The sequence below is a fragment of the Hyla sarda genome, chromosome 11 (genome assembly GCF_029499605.1).
Source record: "Hyla sarda isolate aHylSar1 chromosome 11, aHylSar1.hap1, whole genome shotgun sequence".
Taxonomy (NCBI): domain Eukaryota; kingdom Metazoa; phylum Chordata; class Amphibia; order Anura; family Hylidae; genus Hyla; species Hyla sarda.
In genome coordinates, this window is record NC_079199.1 from 87,193,540 (window position 1) to 87,214,435 (window position 20,896).

General features: G+C 43.2%; 1 protein-coding gene across 10 annotated transcripts in view; it reads left to right on the forward strand.

Moving 5' to 3' along the window:
* The window catches only part of HORMAD1 (HORMA domain containing 1), a 124,876-nt gene continuing 103,980 nt past the window's right edge, over positions 1 to 20,896 (forward strand). Inside the window, exons 1-2 of one of the 10 annotated variants that reach the window (XM_056546525.1) lie at positions 1 to 115; positions 14,875 to 14,918. In XM_056546525.1, the coding sequence (XP_056402500.1) occupies positions 14,886 to 14,918 (33 nt within the window). In that variant the 5' untranslated portion in view covers positions 1 to 115; positions 14,875 to 14,885. Of the gene's footprint in view, positions 170 to 515; positions 535 to 11,941; positions 12,102 to 14,874; positions 14,919 to 20,631; positions 20,744 to 20,789; positions 20,882 to 20,896 lie in introns of those variants that run through there. The other 9 variants (XM_056546522.1, XM_056546526.1, XM_056546528.1 and 6 more) reach the window with 9 other exon arrangements.

Consider the following 20,896-nt stretch of genomic DNA (forward strand, 5'->3'; position numbering starts at 1 on the left):
GCAGTTTCCCGCCTGGCGAGAGGCAGCGTCACGTGATCTCCCCTCAGAGACAGCACTGCGCTGCGCCGGCCGCCATTTTACATCCAGCTAAAAGTAGCGGGGAGCTACGGCGTCTGTCAGTATTTCTGACGTGTTATATTGAGTGATAGTGGAGCCGACTACAGGCGAGGTTATGTGACAGTCGTGTGTTAGAATTAACCTGGTCGGATAAGATTTTTTTTTTCTCAACCAGCCAGGGTGCCTCTAGCTGTTGCAAAACTACAACTCCCAGCATGCCCGGACAGCCAAAGGCTGTCCGGGCATGCTGGGAGTTGTAGTTTTGCAACAGCAGGAGGCACATTGGTTGGGAAACACTGTTGTAGATCATCACATCCACCTGTTGTATAATGGAGATTGACAGATTAGATTGATCGATTTCTTATAAAACGATCTCCTGCCCACTGACTGATAGGTGGGGATCCCATAATGGGGGACACCGAACCCCCCGATCTTGTTGAGGGCATGGAGGACATTGGGGACCAAAATATGGACAAGGTGGCGGTTATAGACTATTTGCGCAATTGCCATTGATCCTAATGGAAGTTACGGAAACAGCATTATAGAAATAATGTATTGCTACACTGTATACAACACCACTACCATTAAAGGGGTATTCCGGCGAAAAACATCTAATAAGATGTCTGATCACGGGGGTCCTGCTGCTGGGGACCCCCGCGATCTCCGGCGCGGCACCCCAGTCATCCATGCACGGAGCGAACTCCGCTCCATGCCGGATGACTGGCGAATACAGCTGCCACGCCCCCTCTATTCCCGTCTATGGGAGGAGGTGTGATGGCTATGTACTCGCCATCATGTCCCCTCCCGTGTTCCGTCCGCCGCCGCCGCTGCCGGCCTGGAGATCGCAAGGGGGACCCCCTTGATCAGACATCTTATCCCCTATCCTTTGGATTAAGATGTTTTTTGCCGGAGTACCCCTTTAACACCTAAAGGACTCAGGTTTTTCCGTTTTTGCACTTTCGTTTTTTCCTCCTCACCTTCTAAAAATCATAACGCTTGCAGTTTTACTATATGAGGGCTTGTTTTATGCGCTATCAATTTTACTTTGTAATGAAATCAGTCATTTCACCAGAAAATCTTTTGGCGATACCCAAAAAAATATATATATTTGTGGGACAAAATTGTAAAAACACCGGCTTCCGTTTCAACACAGTGCACTTTTCGGTAAAAATGACACCTTATCTTTATTCTGTAGGTCCATACGGTTACAAGGATACCCAATTTATATAGGTTTTATTGTATTTTACGGCTTTAACCCCTTAAGGACCAAGGACGTATGAGTACGTCCTTGGTCCCGCTCCCGTGATATATAACGTTGGGTCCCACGGTGACCCCGCATCATATCATGGCGGGCCCGGCATCATAGTGAAGCCGGGACCCGCCTCTAATAGCTCGTGGCACTGATCGCGGTGCCGCGCGCTATTAACCCTTTAGCCGCGCGCTCAAAGCTGAGCCACGCGGCTAAAAGTGAACGTAAAAAGTGCCGGTTAGCTCAGGAAGCTGTTCGGGATCGCCGCGGTCTCTTACCTTCCTTCCTGCAGTTCGATCGCCGATTGAATGCTTCAAGCCTGAGATCCAGGCTTGAGCAATCAATCGCCGAAAACCCTGATCAATGCATCCCTATGGAGATGCATTGAACACAGTTAAAGATCAGTAAATGCAATGTTATAGCCCCCAATAGGAGCTATAATATTGCAAAAGAAAAGTGTAAAAAAAATCATTAACCCTTTGAATTATCCCTTCCGCTAATAAAAGTTTAAATCACCCGGCATTTCCAATAAAAAAAAAAAAACAGTGTAAATAAAAACAAAAATAAACATATGTGGTATCGCTGCGTGCGGAAATGTCCGATTAAAAAAAATATACCGCTAATTAAACCGCATGGTCAATGGTGTACGCGCAAAAAAAATTCCAAAGTCCAAAATAGCATATTTTTGGTCACTTTTTATATCATGAAAAGATGAATAAAAAGTGATCAAAAAGTCAGATCAATGCAAAAATGGTACCGACAAAAACTTCAGATCATGGCGCAAAAAATGAGCCCTCATAGCGCCCTGAACACGGAAAAATAAAAAAGTTATAGGGGTCAGAAGATGACAAATTTAAACGTATACATTTTCCTGCATGTTGTTATGTTTTTTTCCAGAAGTACGACAAAATCAAACCTATATAAGTAGGGTATCATTTTAACCGTATGGACCTAGAGAATAAAGACAAGGTGTCATTTTTACCAAAAAATGTACTACGTAGAAACAGAATCCCCCAAAATTTACAAAATGGCTGTATTTTTTCAATTTTGTCGCACAATGATTTTTTTTCCCGTTTCGCGTAGATTTTTGGGTAAAATGACTGATATCATTACAAAGTAGAATTAGTGGCGCAAAAAATAAGCCATAATACAGATTTTTAGGTGCAAAATTTTAAGTGTTAGGATTTTTTAAAGGTAAGGAGGAAAAAACGAAAGAGCAAAACCCGAAAAATGCCCGGTATTTAAGGGGTTAAAACATTACAAGTACATGCACCAAAATTAGTATGTTTAAAATTGTTATTTTCTGACCCCTATAACTTTTTTAAATTTTTCCGCATACAGGGCTATATGAGGGCTAATTTTTTGCGCCGTGGTCTGTAGTTTTTATCGATACCATTTTTGTTTTAATGGGACTTTTTGATCTCTTTTCATAGTTTTTATTTTAGGGTATACAAAATGACCAAAAATACACAATTTTGGACTTTGGATTTTTTTTTTACGTATAAGCCATTGACTGTACGGTTTAATTAACATTAGATTTTATAGTTTGGAGAATTACATACGTGGTGTATTTTTTTGTGTTTATTTTTATTATGTTTAGATATTTTTTATATGGAATTTGGGGAAAAAGGGTTCATTCACATTTTGTTAACTTTTGTTTTAACTTTTTTTTTACACCATTTTCTAGACCTCATGGGGGACTACTAGATGCAATCTTCTGATTGCATACACTTTTCAATGCTATGCCATAGCATAGCATTGATCAGTGTTATCTGCGTTCGATTGCTCCAGCCTGGGGAGGAGGCAGGTAGGGACCCTCCCGTCGTCCTGTAAGCTGATCAGGACACCGCGGTGATCCCAATCCCAAAAGTTTCCACTTGTTTTTTTCTGGCAGTTTTTGGTAATCTGCCACTGCAGTTTTTGAGCCAAAGCCAGAAGTGTATTCAAAAGGAATAGGACATATAAAGGAAGCACTTGCACTTCTTCCTTATGGATCCACTTCTGACTTTGGCTCAAAAAGTGGAAACTTAGCCTTATGGTGTACATCACAGCATCCCGCCTAGGAAGAGATGCCCATGTACAATGCAGTGGGCCCCATTCTTTTCAATGGCTTGAACATAATCGCCTAGGGGAGATTGATGAAAACCCGTGCAGAGGAAGAGAGGCCTTGTTAATAATGAAAGAAGTGATCTGATTGGTTGCTATTGGCAACTGGGCAACTTTTCTTCTGAAGAGGTTTTGATAAATCTCCCCCTAGTGCCTATGTTCGTGCCACTTTCCTCTATACCCTATTTTAATCCCTTAAAGGAGATCTGTAGAGGTAATTTTTTAGCGGGTCGGGCCCGGGGCTAATAGCGAACGGCACTGATCGCGGTGCCACGTGCTATGAACCTTTTAACAGTGGCGTTCAAAGTTGATCGCATCGTCTAAAGTGAAACTAAACTGCTCCAGGCTAGCTCAGTGGGCTGTTCGGGATCGCCACTGCGTCCCGAACAGCTGTAGGATACGAGGATAAATGGATTAGAGGTGCGGGGCGGGCCTGAAGGTATTTAGCTGTGCCGATCCCCCCCACTCCCTCCTTCATTTTCAATGTGGCCATCTATACCTGCACTGTACAGGAGAATTTTCGCCGCTCGCACAGAAGGTCAGTCTGAGTGCGGTCTTGGCAGAGTGACAGCAAGTGGCGGGGGCTTCAGATTGGTGGGCACTGGCAGTGTTTGTAACTTGAGCTGTGGGCGGGCAGGGGAGGTGGGTCATTATCGGCAAATTTTTTGTTGTTTCGGCATTTCCCCAAAATAGCTATTTTCGGCCGATATGTATCAGCCGCCGACATATCGGTGGATCCCTAGTAATTATCGATCAATGCTATCCTATGGGATAACAAAGATTGATGTGTGCAGTGTTATAGCCCCCTATGGCGGCTATAACATTGCAGAAAAGAAAAAAAAAAAAGTTAACAAAGATCATTTAACCCCTTCCCTAATAAAAGTTTGAATCAGCCCCCTTTTCCCATTAAAAAAAAAAACTGTGTAAATAAAAATAAACATATATGGTATCGCCGCTAGGGATCGGCCAATATAGATTTTTTAGGGCCGATACCGATAATATGTTAACTTTGAGACCGATTGCCGATAAGTTATCGGCTATTCCCCCCCCCTCGGCCCCACAGAGGCCTCTGCAGAACAATTATTTAAAGTGGGCGCTTTAAATCAATGAACTGCATCGGCTTTTGCGGGGCCAGAGACCACCGCCGCCACACGCTACTCTCCCCCTGCCTGTCCTGGGGTCCTCCCTAGTCCAACCACCACCGCTGCCCCATTGCCTCACCCATCCCAGGTTTTATAATTACCTGTTCCCGGGGTCCGTGCTACTTCTGGCTCCAGCGGTGTCCTGAGCTGTCACTGTGCGCACTGACAGTGACGTCGCGTTGAGGACGTCACTCGTCATTGCGCAGCGCACAACAATAGCGCAGGATGTCGCAGAAGCCAGAAGTGGGCCCCGGGAACAGGTAATTATAAAACCGGGGATGGGGGAGGCATTGGGGCAGGGGCGGGGGGCATTATCGGCATATCACCAATTGCCGATACCGATAATGTCAAAAATCGTGAATATCAGCCGATAATATCGGCCAAACCGATAATCGGTCGATCCCTAATCGCCACGTGTGGAAATATCCGAATCATCATCCAAAAAAATTAATAAAGAACGATCAAAAAGTCTGATCAATACAAAAATGGTGCCGCTAAAAACTTCAGATCACGGCGCAAAAAATTAGCCCTCATACCGCCCCGTATGCGGAAAAATAAAAACAGTTATAGGGTTCAGAAGATGACAATTTTAAACATATACATTTTCCTGCATGTAGTTATGATTCTTCCCAGAAGTCCGACAAAATCAAACCTATATAAGTAGGGGATCATTTTAATCATATGGACCTACAGAATAAAGAGAAGGTGCCATTTTTACCGAAAAGTGTACTGAGTAGAAACGAAAGCCCACAAAAGTTACAAAATGGTTTTTTTTCTTCAATTTTGTCGCACATTGATTTTTTTTTCCGTTTCTCAGTAGATTTTTGGGTAAAATTACTGATGTCATTAAAAAGTAGAATTGGTGGCGCAAAAAATAAGCCATCATATGGATTTTTAGGTACAAAATTTTTAAAATGTAAGGAGGAAAAAACGAAAGTGGAAAAGCGCTCAAACGGAAAAAAGAGGTTAACCTCTTAAGGATATAGCATTTTTCCGTTTTTGCGCTTTCATTTTTCCTACATACCTTTTAAAATCATAACCCTTTCAATTTTGCACCTAAAAATCCATATGATGGCTTATTTTTTGCACCACCAATTCTACTTTGTAATGACATCAGTCATTTTACCCAAAAATCTACAGCGAAACAAAAAAAAAAAAAAAAAACATTGTGCGACAAAATGAAAGAAAAAACGCCATATTGTAAATTTTGGGGTTTTTGTTTCTACGCAGTACATTTTTCATTAGAAATTACACCTTATGTTCATTCTGTAGGTCCATATGATTAAAATGATACCCTAATTATTTAGGTTTGACTTTTTCGAAAAAAAATCATAACTACATGCAGGAAAATTTATACGTTTAAAATGGTCATCTTCTGTGGTATGAGGGCTCATTTTTTTGCGCCGTGATCTGAAGTTTTTAGCGGTTCCATTTTTGTTTTGATCGGACTTTTTGATCGCTTTTTATTCATTTTTATGTTATAAAAAGTGACCAAAAATACGCAATTTTGGACGTTGGAATTTTTTTGCGCGTACGCCATTGACCGTGCAGTTTAATTAACAATATATTTTTATAGTTCGGACATTTACGCACGCGGCGATACCACATATGTTTATTTTTTTTTAACAGTTTTTTTATGGGAAAAGGGGGGTGATTCAAACTTTTATTAGGGAAGGGGTTAAATGATCTTTATAAATTTTTTTTTTTTTTTGAAGTGTTATAGTTGCCATAGGGGACTATAACACTGCACACACTGATCTTTTACACTGTTCACTACAAAGCCATAGCTTTGCATTGATCAGTGTTGTCGGCGGTTGATTGCTCAAGCCTGGATTTCAGGCTTGCAGCAATCAATTGCCGTTCGGACGTGCAGGAGGCAGGTAAGGCACCCTCCTGCTGCGTCCCAGCTGATCGGGACATCGCGATTTTATCGCGATGTCCCGATCAGCCCGACTAATTTGCCGGGATACTTTTACTTTCACTTTTAGACGCGGCGCTCAACTTTGTAGTTATCAGCTGCTGAAGTTGAGTTGTTCTTTTCTTTCTGACAACTGTGCTCTCTACTGACACCTCTGCTTGTCTCAGAAACTGTCCGAAGCATGGGGATTTGCTCATACTCTGGACAGTTCCTGAGACAAGCAGAGGTGTCAGCAGAGAGCACTGTAGACAGACAGAAAAGAACAACTCAACTTCAGCAGCTGATAAGTACTGTTAGGATTAAGATTTTTTTTATAGAAGTAATTTACAAATCTGAAATCGAGTAGAATACAGACATAGCGCACATCTACACTGCTATGTCTGTATTCTACTTGAATTCATAATTTACAAATCTGTTTAACTTTCTGGAGCCAGTTGATATAAAAAAAAAAAAGTTTTTTCCTGGAATGGACGTAAATGTACGTCGTGGTGCGTTGGTACCTATCGCACCACCGGACCGGTGCTCGCGTCATTCGCGGCAGGTCCCAGCTGCTATTAGCAGCCAGTGAGTCTGCCGGTAATGGCGGGCATTCGCGATTGCACGGTTGTCTGCCAACCTCTCAGATGCCGTGATCAATACAGATCACGGCATCTGCGGCAGTGCGGTTAAATGAATGATCAGATCACCAGCAGTGCTACCGCAGGGATCCGATCATCTGTAATGACGGACGGAGGTCCCCTCACCTGCTTCCGTCCGTCTCATGGGGTCTTCTGCTCTGGTCTGAGATCGAGCACGACCAGAGCAGAAGATCGCCGATAACACTGATCAGTGCTATGCCCTATGCATAGCACTGAACAGTATTAGCAAATGATTGCTATAAATAGTCCCCTATGGGGATTATTAAAGTATTACAATTTTTTTTTTTTAACATAGTTCATAAGGTTGAAAAAAAGACCAGAGTCCATCAAGTTCAACCTATATCCCTAATGAGTCCCTACTGAGTTGATCCAGAGGAAGGCAAAAAACCCTTATACTCGAGGTAAAAATTTCTTCCTGACTGCAAATATGGCATCAGAATAAATCCCTGGATCAACTACTGTCCCTATAAATCTAGTATACATAACCAGCGATGTTATTATTCTCCAAAAATGCATTCAGGCCCCTTTTGAACTCTTTTACATAGTTCACCATGACCACCTCCGCAGAGAATTCCACAGTCTCGCTGCTCTTACAGTAAAGAACCCCCGTCTGTGCTGGTGTAGAAACCTTCTTTCCTCTAGACGTAGAGGATGCCCCCTTGTTATAGATACAGTCCTGGGTATAAATAGATCATGGGAGAGATCTCTGTACGGCCCCCTGATATATTTATACATAGTTATTAGGTCGCCCCTAAGCCTTCTTTTTTCTAAACTTAATAACCCTAATACTGATAATCTTTCTTGGTACTGTAGTCCTCCCATTCCCCGTATTACCCTGGTTGCCCGTCTTTGAACCCTCTCCAGCTCCACTATATCTTTCTTGTGCACTGGTGCCCAGTACTGTACACAGTATTCTATGTGTGGTCTGACCAGTACTGTACACAGTATTCTATGTGTGGTCTGACTAGTGATTTGTACAGCGGTAGAATTATTTCCTTGTCATGGGCATCTATGTCCCTATTGATGCACCCCATGATTTTATTTGCCTTGGCAGCAGCTGCCCGACACTGGTCACTACAGCTAAATTTACTGTTAACTAAGACTCCCTTTTCCACATTAGTTGTCACAAGTGTTCTCCCATTTAATACATAATCCCAGCCCGGATTTTTTTTCTTCATGTGCATTACCTTACATTTATCAGTGTTGAACCTCATCTGCCACTTCCCAGCCCAAACCTCCAACCTATTCAGATCAATTTGTAACAGTGCACTGTCCTCTATTGTGTTTACCACTTTACAGAGTTTAGTATCACCTGCAAAGATTGCTACTTTACTATTCAACCCCTCTACAAGGTCATTAAAGAATATATTAAATAGAACAGGACCCAAGACGGACCCCTGTGGTACCCCACTAGTAACAGTCACCCAATCAGAATAAGTACCATTAATAACCACCCTCTGTTTCCCATCACTGAGCCAGTTACTTACCCACTTACACATATTCTCTCCCAGCCCTATCCATCTCATTTTATGCACCCATCTTTTATGTGGCACCGTATCAAATGCTTTGGAAAAATCCAGATATACGACATCCAGCGATTGCCCCTGGTCCAGTCTGGAGCTCACCTCCTCATAAAAACTGATCAGGTTAGTTTGACAGGACCGATCCCTCATAAATCCATGCTGATATGGGGTCATACATTTATTTTTATCAAGATACTAGCTGAGTACCAGGTGTTGCCCGGTTTTTCCTTCCTAATCCTTGTTGTGGAGGAAAATCAACAGAGGAGGCTTTTGACTTCATATCCTGTCCTTATATATTGTTGTCATATCCCAACCCCATATCTCGACCTTCTATCCCAACCTCCTTTCCCGTCCTCCTTTCCCGACCTCCTATCTCGAGCTCCTCTCCCGACTTCCTATCCCGACCTCCTATTCCGTCCTCATATCCCGTCCTCCTATCTCAACCTCCTATCTCGACCTCCCATCCCGTCCTCCTATCCTGACCTGTAATATGTGTACCAGGTATTGAAATATCTCCAGCCGTACGGAAGTTATGTGGGACTTCCATTGATTTGCATGGGACTTTAAACAAAAACCCTGACACTCACAAATGGGGGTAGTTAAGGGTTACATTAACTATCCTATATTTTAAGTGGACATATAAGTAACATGTGACCAAGTATTATCGAAATATCTCCAGCCGTTTGGAAGTTATGCAGTAAGATATATTTCCCATAGACTTGTATGGGACTTTAAACATAAACCCCGCCCCTGGCAAATGGGGGTGAGTTTCATGTTAATATCTTTAGCCGTTTGGACGTGATGCTGGAACATACATACATACATACACACACACACACACACACGTTGAGTTTTATATATATATATATATATATATATATATATAGATTCCAAAATAGCATCCCTTAGAAAACCCTCAAACAATTTACAAAAAACAGAGGTTAAACTAACAGGTCTATAATTCCCAGGGTCACTTTTTGTCCCCTTTTTAAATATTGGTACCACATTTGCCATGCGCCAGTCCTGGGGAATAGTCCCTGTCCCTATAGAGTCTCTGAATATTAAAAATAGGGGTCTGTCTATTACATTACTTAATTCCTTTAGAACTCGGGGCTGGGGTGAAAATCCCCCCAATAAAAATGTAAATCATCTATTTCCCATTTTACCCCCCAAAAAGCATTAAAAAAATTATTAATAAACATATTTGGTATCGCCGCGTGCGTAAAAATCTTAACTATCAAAATATATTGTTAATTATCCTGTACTATGAACGGCGTAAATGTAAAAAAAAAAAATGTATAAAAAGTAAAATATAAGTAAAAGTGGTACCGATAAAAACTACAGATCACAGCGCAAAAAATGAGCCCTCATACCGCCCCATATACAGAAAAATTAGAAAGTTATAGGTGGTCAAAATAGGGCAATTTCAAACATACTAATTTTGTTAACATAGTTTGAGATTTTTTTAAAGCGGCACAATTATACAAAGGCATATCGTATTTTTCGCCCTATAGGACGCATCGGCATATAAGACGCACCCAATTTTAAAGGTGCAAAATCTAGAAAAAAAGATTCTGCACCAAACAGTGATCTTCAACCTGCGGACCTCCAGATGTTGCAAAACTACAACTCCCAGCATGCCTGGACAGCCGTTGGCTGTCCAGGCATGCTGGGAGTTGTAGTTTTGCAACATCTGGAGGTCCGCATGTTGAAGACCACTGGATAGGAGGTAATACTCACCTGTCCCCGCCGCTCCGGACCCGTCACCGTTCGTCACCGCTGCCCTGGATGTCGCTCCATCGCTGTCGCCACGTCCCCGGGGTGTCCCCGTCGCTCCGGACGTCTTCATCCCCGGGATCCACGCTCTCCGTCGCCGTCATCACGTCGCTATGCATGCCGCTCCTCTTGGATGACGGGACGGCGTGTGCGACGACGTGATGACGTCCAAGGAGAGTGCCGGCCATGCAGGGGATCCCGGCACGGAGCAGACACCGAGGTGGCAGGTAAGGTCCCTCCCGGTGTCCTGTAAGCTGTTCGGGACACCGCGATTTCACCGCGGCGGTCCCGAACAGCCCGACTGAGCAGCCGGGTTAGTGTCACTTTCCCTTCAGACGCGGCGGTCAGCTTTGATCGCCGCGGCTGAAGGGTTAATACAGGGCATCACCGCGATCGGTGATGTCCTGTATTAGCCGCGGGTCCCGGCCGTTGATGGCCGCAGGGACCGACCCGATAGGTGTGTATTCGCCGTATAAGACGCACCAACTTTCCCCCCCAGTTTTGGGGAAGAAAAAGTGCGTCTTATACGGCGAAAAATACGGTATAACATGGGTATAATTTTAATCGTATTGAAGTGTACAGCGAAACCTTCCAAAATTTGCTACATTGCGGTTTTCTTTTAAATTTTCCCGCATAAATAATATGTTTTTTATTGCGCCATACATTTTATGGTAAAGTAGGTGATGACATTACAAAGTAAAATTGGTGACGCAAAAAGACAAGCCTTCATATGGATCTGTGGATGGAAATATAAAAGAGTTATGATTTTTAGAAGGCGAGGAGGAAAAAACAAAAATGCAAAAATAAAATTGGCCTGGTCCTTAAGGGGTTAAAGAAGAACTATTATGCAGAAAAACGTATTCTTTGGATAGGAGATAAAATTTAGATTTAGATGGGGGATTTGGGGGCTTTGACCACTGGAAACCCCCATGATCTCCTGCACAGGACCCCCGCTCTCCCCGGGAACGGGGCGTGTCGACCCCCGCAAGATGTGGATGCTGACACGCCCCCATCATGTATCTTTATGGGAGAGCCAGAGATACAACGTTTGGGTATCTTCGCCTCTCTTATAGACATACAGACATGTCAGCTGCAGCTTCTTGTGGGGGTCTACACGCCCTGTTCCAAGGGAGAGCAGGGAACAGGGAGTGTAGACCCCCTGATATCTAAAACTTATCCCCTATCCTTTGGCATAGAGGCATAACTTTTATTATTTTTCTACAGACCCGCATGAGGGCTTGTTTTTGCACCACTAATTGTACTTTGTACTGACACCTTTCATTTTACCATAAAATTTACGGGCCATCAAAAAAAATATTATTAGTGAGGGGAAATTAAAAAGAAAATCAAAAATTTGCAACTTTTTGGGGATTTGATTTTTACGCTGTACACTTTACGTTAACACAGCTTTGTTTTCCTTATTCTATGGGTCTAACGATTAAAATGATACCCATGGTTACACGTTTTTCTATTACTGTGCTACTTTAAAAAAAACTCAAACTTTTTAAATATTGAAGAGCGAAGAGACGAAATGAATCGCACTCACCATGATTGATGTCCCAGGTAGTAGATGTTTATTCCATGGAAATAATAAGCAGCATAAACAACGATGATGAAGCAGCCGCTCTCAGACGCAGGGGCACACCACAGGTGGCAACTAGTTTCGCGTCAGCCGACGCTTCTTCCAGCCAGGTGTGTGCGTTTCCTCCCAGTGGAAGTAACATTTTTATATGCAAAACGAACATAGTGTGAATTGTGACATATAAAGAAATGTGAAACAAATATGGAAATATATATAAAGGTTAAAACCACAATATAGAAAGGAAAAAACAAATAGTAAATTCACAGGAATGCAGAAAAATCATTTTGTTTGTTTAATCCCAGAGGGCCAGTAGCATCTAATTTTATTATCCAAACTTTTTTTAATACAATAAGCCTGTTTAAAATTGTCCTTTCCTGAAGTCCATAACTTTTTAATTTTTCCATAAACACGGATGGGTGCGGGCTAATTTTTTTTGTGTTGTGATCTGTAGTTTTTATTGCTACATTTTTCTTATGATAGAACTTTTTGATTTCTTTATTAAATTATTTTTTTTCTGATATATGATGTGACTAAAAATCTATTCTGGTGTTTTTGTACGTTTATGCCTTTCATCGTAAACATATTTTACTAGATCAGACATTTATGCACACAGCGACATCACATATGTAGTGTTTTTAATTTTTATTACATTTTTACATTTTTTTATGGGATTTTTTTATTGTAAATTCTATTTTGTAAACATATTTATTTTACAGTTTTTTGGCCCTCATAGGGGACAATTAATAGCAATCATTAGATTTCTATATACTGTTCAGTGCTATGTTCTAACATAGTACTGATTAATACTATCGGCGATCTTCTTGTACAGCTTGGCTCTCCAGGCTGCACAAGAAGCTCAGCCATCTTGCACACAAAAGGGAGGTAAGAGACCTCAGGCGTCTTGCATACCAGAGGGAGGTAAGAGACCTCCGGAGGCCATTTGAACTTATCAGACCCCAGTGACCATCGGAACTTCCGGTTTCACTATAAATGCCATGAATAGCATTAACCCCTGAACAACCAGCTCTGTATATATACGGCGTGGCCGTGCGGCAGGTCTATGAGGAGAGCTCAGGAGTTGAGCTCGCTTTCTATCCATTCGGGTAGAAAATCGCGATGTCCCAATTAGCTGAGAGGACGGCGGGAGGCAGGGTTTTTTTTCTTTTTTTTTTACCATGCTCATTCTGCAGTACAGTAACCCCCCGACCTGCGATGGCCCCGACAAATGATAAAATCGACATACGATGGCCTCTCAGAGGCCATCGCATGTCGATGTCAGCATCGACATACGATGCTTTTATATGTCGGGGCCATCGCATTAACTGCTATCTGACAGCGCAAAATGCTTAATCTGCTGTCGGATAGCAGTTTAAGCATCCCTGGCAGGTTCGCCTACCTTTTCCCGCTGCTCCGGGTCCACTTCGCGATCCCCCGTTGTCTTCTGCATCTTCTCCAGGGTCCGGGCCTCGCTTTCTGGCGTCGTTATTACGTCACTACGCACGCCGTCCCGGAGCAGCAACGTCATAACGTCACCAGAAAGCAGGGCCCGGACCCTGCAGAAGATGCGGAAGAAGCCGGAGGATCGCGAAGACGACACCGGAGCAGCGGGACAGCATCGGGAGCCCCTGGGACAGCATCGGGAGCGGTGAGGACGCGGTCCGGAGCGGCGGGGACAGGTGAGTACAGCTTCCTATACTTTACATTGCACGGATCCCTCAACATACCATGGATTCGACAAACGATGGGTCGTTTGGAACGAATTACCATCGTATGTTGAGGGACCACTGTATATATATAAAAAATAAAATAAAACTCTTCTCACCTCCAGAGCTCCCACTGTGACTCTGGTGTCCTGTTCCGATCCCTGGCTGCGATCCTCTTCCTGCAGTGTGAGGCTTGGACCAGGAATGACATTGGGGCTCACAGTGACATACTGCTGCTCAGCCAATCAGAGGCCGCAGTGATGTCTGGCTCGGCTAGTAATTGGCTGAAGCATCACACTGCAGGTCAGAAAGAGGAATTGAAGCCGGGAACCAGAGCGGGACACCGGGGGCACCACAGGAGTAAGTAACCTTTTTTTTTTTTTTTTTTTTTTTTTTTTTATACTGTAGAATGTGCATTGGATAACTACTTTAACTCTTTCCTGGTCCACTACAGATGTTTTTTTTCTTCGATTAATCGATTAAAGGAACAAATAATCGGCCAACTAATCGATAATGAAAATAATTGTTAGCTGCAGCCCTAAATGACACCATTCATTTTACCATGAAATGTACTGCAAAACAAAAAAAAATATTATTTGTGGGTGGAAATTTATAAGAAAGCTGCAAGTTGACCAGTTCCCCATAGCAACCAATCAGATTTCTCCTTATATTTTATTAGAGGCCTTTTTAAAAATTAAAAAGAACAATCTGATTGGTTTCTATGGGCAACTGCACAATTCTTCCTCTACAAAGGTGTTAATAAATCTCCCCCTCAGTTCTGTTTGATTACTACTATAATGACTGTCCATATGCCTTTTTATGGCGGCTGAGCAGTCATTTAATATAAAGAAACTTAGAAGGTGAGCTCTCGCTATATGCAGCAGGTGCCTGCAGCTCTTCGCATGCCGTGATCGCGGCAGGTTTGTCACTCAAATTATTGCTTATAAAAGCCCCCTTGAAGGTCTAAAAAGTTTAAAAAAAACTGTAAACACAACCTTGAAGAGGGGCATTTAGTATAAATGTCAACATTACAGAGCTAAGCGCCAGAAGCTTTAGCCTCTACTGGGCAATTACATGATCATTGGAAATAACAGAAAAATTGTTCATAGTGGTATATGCATAGCTTTAATAATGTTGTGATATATATATATATAAGTTATAGGGCTGTTTTAAATTTCAGATTATAAACATATGGCGACTGCACAGATGCAAAGAAGCTCTGTGGTAAGTTACATATATAGTTGTCTTCATAACCCTATGGCCCATATTTATCCAGCTGTTAACTATTAAAAGCTGGAGTGATTTGCCCCAGCAAATTTGTTTGCTATAGGTAAATGACACCAGTTTTTCTGTAACATAGTTTGATTAATCTGGGTGTTTATACATCTGTGAGTCCTAAAGGAGCAGCTCTGCTCTACAGCATTACAGGGTTTTTCTAACATTAATATTTCTGATAGTGGTAGGATCAACTTCACTAAAGCAAGGTTAAAAATAAGGATGTGAATGGGATTGGGCGGCTCAATCAAGGCACAAAGAAAAACACAATATACACTGCTCAAAAAAATAAAGGGAACACTTAAACAACACAATGTAACTCCAAGTCAATGACACTTCTGTGGAATCACACTGTCCACTCAGGAAGCAACACTGATTGACAATCAATTTCACATGCTGTTGGGCAAATGGAACAGACAAGAGGTGGAAATTATGCGCAATTAGCAAGACACCCCAATAAAGGAGTGGTTCTGAAGGTGGTCACCACAGACCACTTCTCAGTTCCTATGCTTCCTGGCTGATGTTTTGGTCACTTTTGAATGTTGGCTGTGCTTTCACTCTAGTGGTAACATGAGACGGAGTCTACAACCCACAAAAGTGGCTCAGGTAGTGCAGCTCATCCAGGATGGCACATCAATGCGAACTGTGGCAAGAAGGTTTGCTGTGTCTGTCAATATAGTGTCCAGAGCTTGGAGGCGCTACCAGGAGACAGGCCAGTAAATCAGGAGACGTGGAGGAGGCCGTAGGAGGGCAACAACCCAGCAGCAGGACCGCTACCTCTGCCTTTGTGCAAGGAAGAGCAGGAGGAGCACTGCCAGAGCCCTGCAAAATGACCTCCAGCAGGCCACAAATGTGCATGTGTTCACTCAAACAGTCAGAAACAGACTCCATGAGGGTGGTATGAGGGCCGACGTCCACAGGTGGGGGTTTGTGCTCACAGCCCAACACCGTCAAGGATGTTTGGCATTTTCCAGAGAACACGAAGATTGGCAAATTCGCCACTGGCGCCCTGTGCTCTTCACAGATGAAAGCAGGTTCACACTGAGCACATGTGACAGAGTCTGGAGACACTGTGGAGAACATTCTGCTGCCTGCAACATCCTCCAGCATGACTGGTTTGGCGGTGGGTCAGTAATGGTGTGGGGTGGCATTTCTTTAGGGGGCCGCACAGCCCTCCATGTGTTTGCCAGAGGTAGCCTGGCTGCCACTAGGTACCGAGATGAAATCCTCAGACCCCTTGTGAGACTATATGCTGGTGCGGTTGGCCCTGGGTTCTAATGCAAGACAATGCTAGACCTCATGTGGCTGGAGTGTGTCAGCAGTTCCTGAAAGAGGAAGACATTAATGCTATGGACTGCCCGCCCGTTCCCCAGACCTGAATCCGATTAAGCACATCTGGGACATCATGTCTCGCTCCATCCACCAACGCCATGTTGCACCACAGACTGTCCAGGAGTTGGCGGATTCTTTAGTCCAGGTCTGGGAGGACATCCCTCAGGAGACCATCCAACACCTCATCAGGAGCATGCCCAGGCGTTGTAGGGAGGTCATACGGGCACGTGGAGGCCACACACACTACTGAGCCTCATTGTGACTTGTTTTAAGGACATTACATCAAAGTTGGATCAGCCTGTAGTGGGGTTTTCCACTTTGATGTTGAGTGTGACTCCAATTTGATTTCCATTGATAATTTTTGTGTGATTTTGTTGTCAGCACATTCAACTATGTAGAAAGTATTTCATACGATTAGTTCATTCATTCAGATCTAGGATATGTTATCTTAGTGTTTCCTTTATTTTTTTGAGCAGTCTACATTGCCAGACAAGTACTGGTGTGGTAAGGTTATGTATCCTATATAACCTAAATCAAATAAATATGTACAAAGGGGACACTGTCCTCAAGTCTGGTCTTAGGTATTTCGATATATATAAATATGTATATATAATCTCAGTCAGAATAATAGTGAAAAATAAATTACAATTATACATAATCAATACATGTATGTAGTAGGTGCAGTCTGCAGGGCCTTTGCAGATGTGCTGATGAGATGATAAATTTATAGAACATACATTATAAAACTTATAATATATAATATATTAAAAATGAATATAAAAAATGTGAATATAAAAGAACATATACAGCTTGTTACGGCTGAGGTGAAGTGGTTCCGTTGTACCTGTGTGGATGATGACGTGGGCCATATCAGGTAGCGGAATCTAAGGTGCCGCTAGTTTTCACCAGAGCCCGCCGCAAAATGGGATGGACTTGCTGCTGCAGGTGGCACCCAGGTCGCTACCCCTGGTACGACTTGTCCACACTGGCGTCCGAGGTGAAATGTGGTACTGGAAGGATAAGGCAAGGCGTAGTCAGGACAAGGAAGAGGGCAGGCGGCACAGGAGCAAGGTCAGGATACGTAGCAATAGGGTCAGGTACAAGGCAGGACACAATCTGAACACTTTCTCTTAGACTGATAAGGCACAAAGATCCGGCAAGGGTCAAAAGGAAGTGCTTGTACTTATAGGGTCATGGGAGCAAGAACCAATTAATTACGTACTGTCCCTTTAAATTTCACAGAGCCGGTGTGCCTGTGCCCTAGGAGGAGGGGCGCGCGCTACGGCATGCAGGAAGCACACGGGGACGAAGAGGAAGGTGAGGAGGGGAGAGCTGGATGCGATCGCATCGAGTGATGCACATCGCAGCACGGACAGTACGGGCAGTGCCGGCAAAGGAGAAGCAGTGCATCTGCGGCCAGCATGTCTGACCGCATCGCGACTCCTAACACAGCTTATAATATGCAATGTTAAACTGGCCAATATATCTTTTGTGTTCGTAGATTTAGCATAGTTAGTGGTAGGGGGGGGGGGGGGGTAGTCAGCAATAGTTTTAAAATGCCCCAAAAAGTACACTGCTCAAAAAAATAAAGGGAACACTAAGATAACACATCCTAAATCTGAATGAACTAATCGTATGAAATACTTTCGTCTTTACATAGTTGAATGTGCTGGCAACAAAATCACACAAAATTTATCAATGGAAACCAAATTTATCAACCCATGGAGGTCTGGATATGGAGTCACACACAACATCAAAGTGGAAAACCCCACTACAGGCTGATCCAACTTTATGTAATGTCCTTAAAACAAGTCACAATGAGGCTCAGTAGTGTGTGTGGCCTCCACGTGCTCATATGACCTCCCTACAACGCCTGTATAAACTGTTTCTCACCATTCTGGATGGGGTCCCATGGCGCTTTTACACTTCTCTGCTGCGGCTTTCCGTTTGGACGCCTGGCCACTGCTGCTTCTGCGGGTCATCAATGTCTGTATGCCTGGGGAGGGAAAGGTTTGGTGGCAGCCGTGAGATAGATCTTGCGGAGAGGCAGTGGTGTGCTGCAAGGGAAACGGCAGCATCTTCCACGCGTGGTGGGCATGCTGAGACTTGTAGTTGCTGAAGTTGTAAGTAGTTGCCCGTATAACAATTAATGTTATGTTGCTGTATATTGTAGGCTACACGCGTTTCGAGATTTTACTCACTCTTTTTCAATAGCATTGCTATTGAACAAGAGAGTGAGCAAAATCTCGAAATGCATCTAGCCTACAATATACATACGCTGACGACCCGCAGCAGCGGCTAGGTGTCACCACGGAAAGACGCAGTGGGAAAGTGTGAGAGCGCTGTGGGACCCTGTCCGAAGCGGTGAGAAATACAGTTGATACAGTGTATACTCACAATCTACCTAAAAGGAAGACTTTCATGATACATAGTATTGAAACCATTTAACTATTCACCTCCACAGGAGTCTAAGACATTAGTGCATAGCACTTACCGGAATTATATAATACAACTATACTACGGAAAATAATTTTGGAGCATTTTAAAACTATTGTTGACTATCCCCCCTACCACTAACTATGCTAAATCTATGAACACAAAAGATATATTGGCCAGTTTAACATTGCATATTATAAGCTGTATATGATCTTTTATATTCACCCTTTTTTTTAAATTCATTTTTAATATATTTTATAAATACTCTTTAATGCTTTATGTACTATACATTTATAACCTTTCAGCATGTCTGCAAGGCCCTGTAGACTGTGCCTACTTACAAACATATATATTGATTATAAATAAATGTAATATATTTTTCACTATTATTCTGACTGAGATTATATATACGTATTTATACATAGAAATACCTAAGACCAGATTTAAGGACAGTGTCCCCCTTGTACAAGGTTAAAAATAAGTTGATTTCTCAGCAGACTCATCGCCCAAGAAAATTCAAAAAAATCTTGAGTGGCCCCAACCCATCACAGATATAGAAAGGTTATATATCCTTAGAATTGATTACACTAAGTGTAATTAATTACATAGAGCCGTCAATCACTTGTAATCCTGCAGTCCTCCCAGTCACACTTGTAGTCCGCCAGGTGTACAAGCATAAAATACTGTACAAAAAAAAAAAAAAAGTTGCAGGGGGAATGGAGACATTTTGTATCAGGGTCTCAACTTAATGTGCTGTAGTACGAATGCAAGTCCTCTTGCAAGAAGTACTCTAAAGGGAAACTAACAAATGTATCACCCGCACTAACCTGCTTATACAGGGTAATAGTGCAGGTGATTCTGATTCCAATGGCAGTTAACTTTTTAAAATGTATTGTGCCGTATCGGCAATGTAAAGAACTCCCTTCATAACTATGTATGTTTCTTTCCTAAGAACGATGCCGATAACTGTTGCGTCCTCGTCATTGCGCTGCTTCCCCGCTATAGTGACGGGGATGCAGCCCTTATCGGTGACATGCTCAGGAGCAGGGCCGCCATCAGGGGGGGTACAGCCAGTACCCCCAGTAAAGGGGCCAGACCTCCAGAGGGTCTGGGCCCTTTACCCGACACAAGGGCCCGACACTTTTTCTTAAAACTTCTTGTCAGTCAGTAAGTGACAAGAAGTTAAGAAGAGCCGAAGCAGAGGAGCAGCCAGGAAGACGTGTGACTAACTGGCTGGCCGGGAAGGTAACTGCAGCATGCTGCCTTCAATGCTCCCACCACTGCTCCTCGGGGGCTACTGCTCTGACCCATAGGCCCCGGACCAGAGGAGCAATGGTCGGAGCACAGACGTACTGCCTCCAGCCGTATACAAATTTTTCGCAAATCCGTAGCTGCTGTTCTCACTGCACCAGTGTTTCCTAATCAGGGTGCCTCCAGCTGTTGCAAAACAACAACTTCCAGCATGCCCGGACAGCCAAAGGCTGTCCGGGCATGCTGGGAGTTATAGTTTTGCAACAGCTGGAGGCACCCTGGTTGGAAAACACTGCAGGAGACTATTAAATTGGTTCCTCTCTCGCCATATGTACTGGGTATGGGGCTGATTCAGTCACCCATGAAGTGATGTCCAGGGCTGCCATCAGAAATTTCAGGGCCCTGGCTTTGAGCTGTGTAAGGGAACCCAAAATTTCTGATGGCAACCCTGCTCAGGAGAGAAACATGCATAGTGCGGATGCAGCATATATTGACTGTGCATAATTATGAAAGGGGAGTGTATCACAGGGCCTGTGCAGGCAGACAAAACGGTGCACCAAGAAGTTCATTTACATATCAGAACTTTTGTACAGAATTTGGGAATGGCACAACGGATTTTAAAAAGGTAACCAGCATTGGAATCACCCACCAGCTATATTACCTTGTAAAAGCAAATTAGTGCCGGTCATGGATCTGTCAATTTCCCCCTTAAGGCCATGTTTACATTTGATGAAATTGGGAGAGAAAAGAATCAGGTATGTTGAATTTCAACTGTCCAACTTTTTTTTTATTTTAGGGGAGATAGGCCGCCGTCAAAGCTGTCTGGCAGCAGCTTACCTCCCCCATTCAGAACACATGGACATTCAGCCAAACTGAATGTTCATATGTTTGAGGTAAGCTGGAGAGAT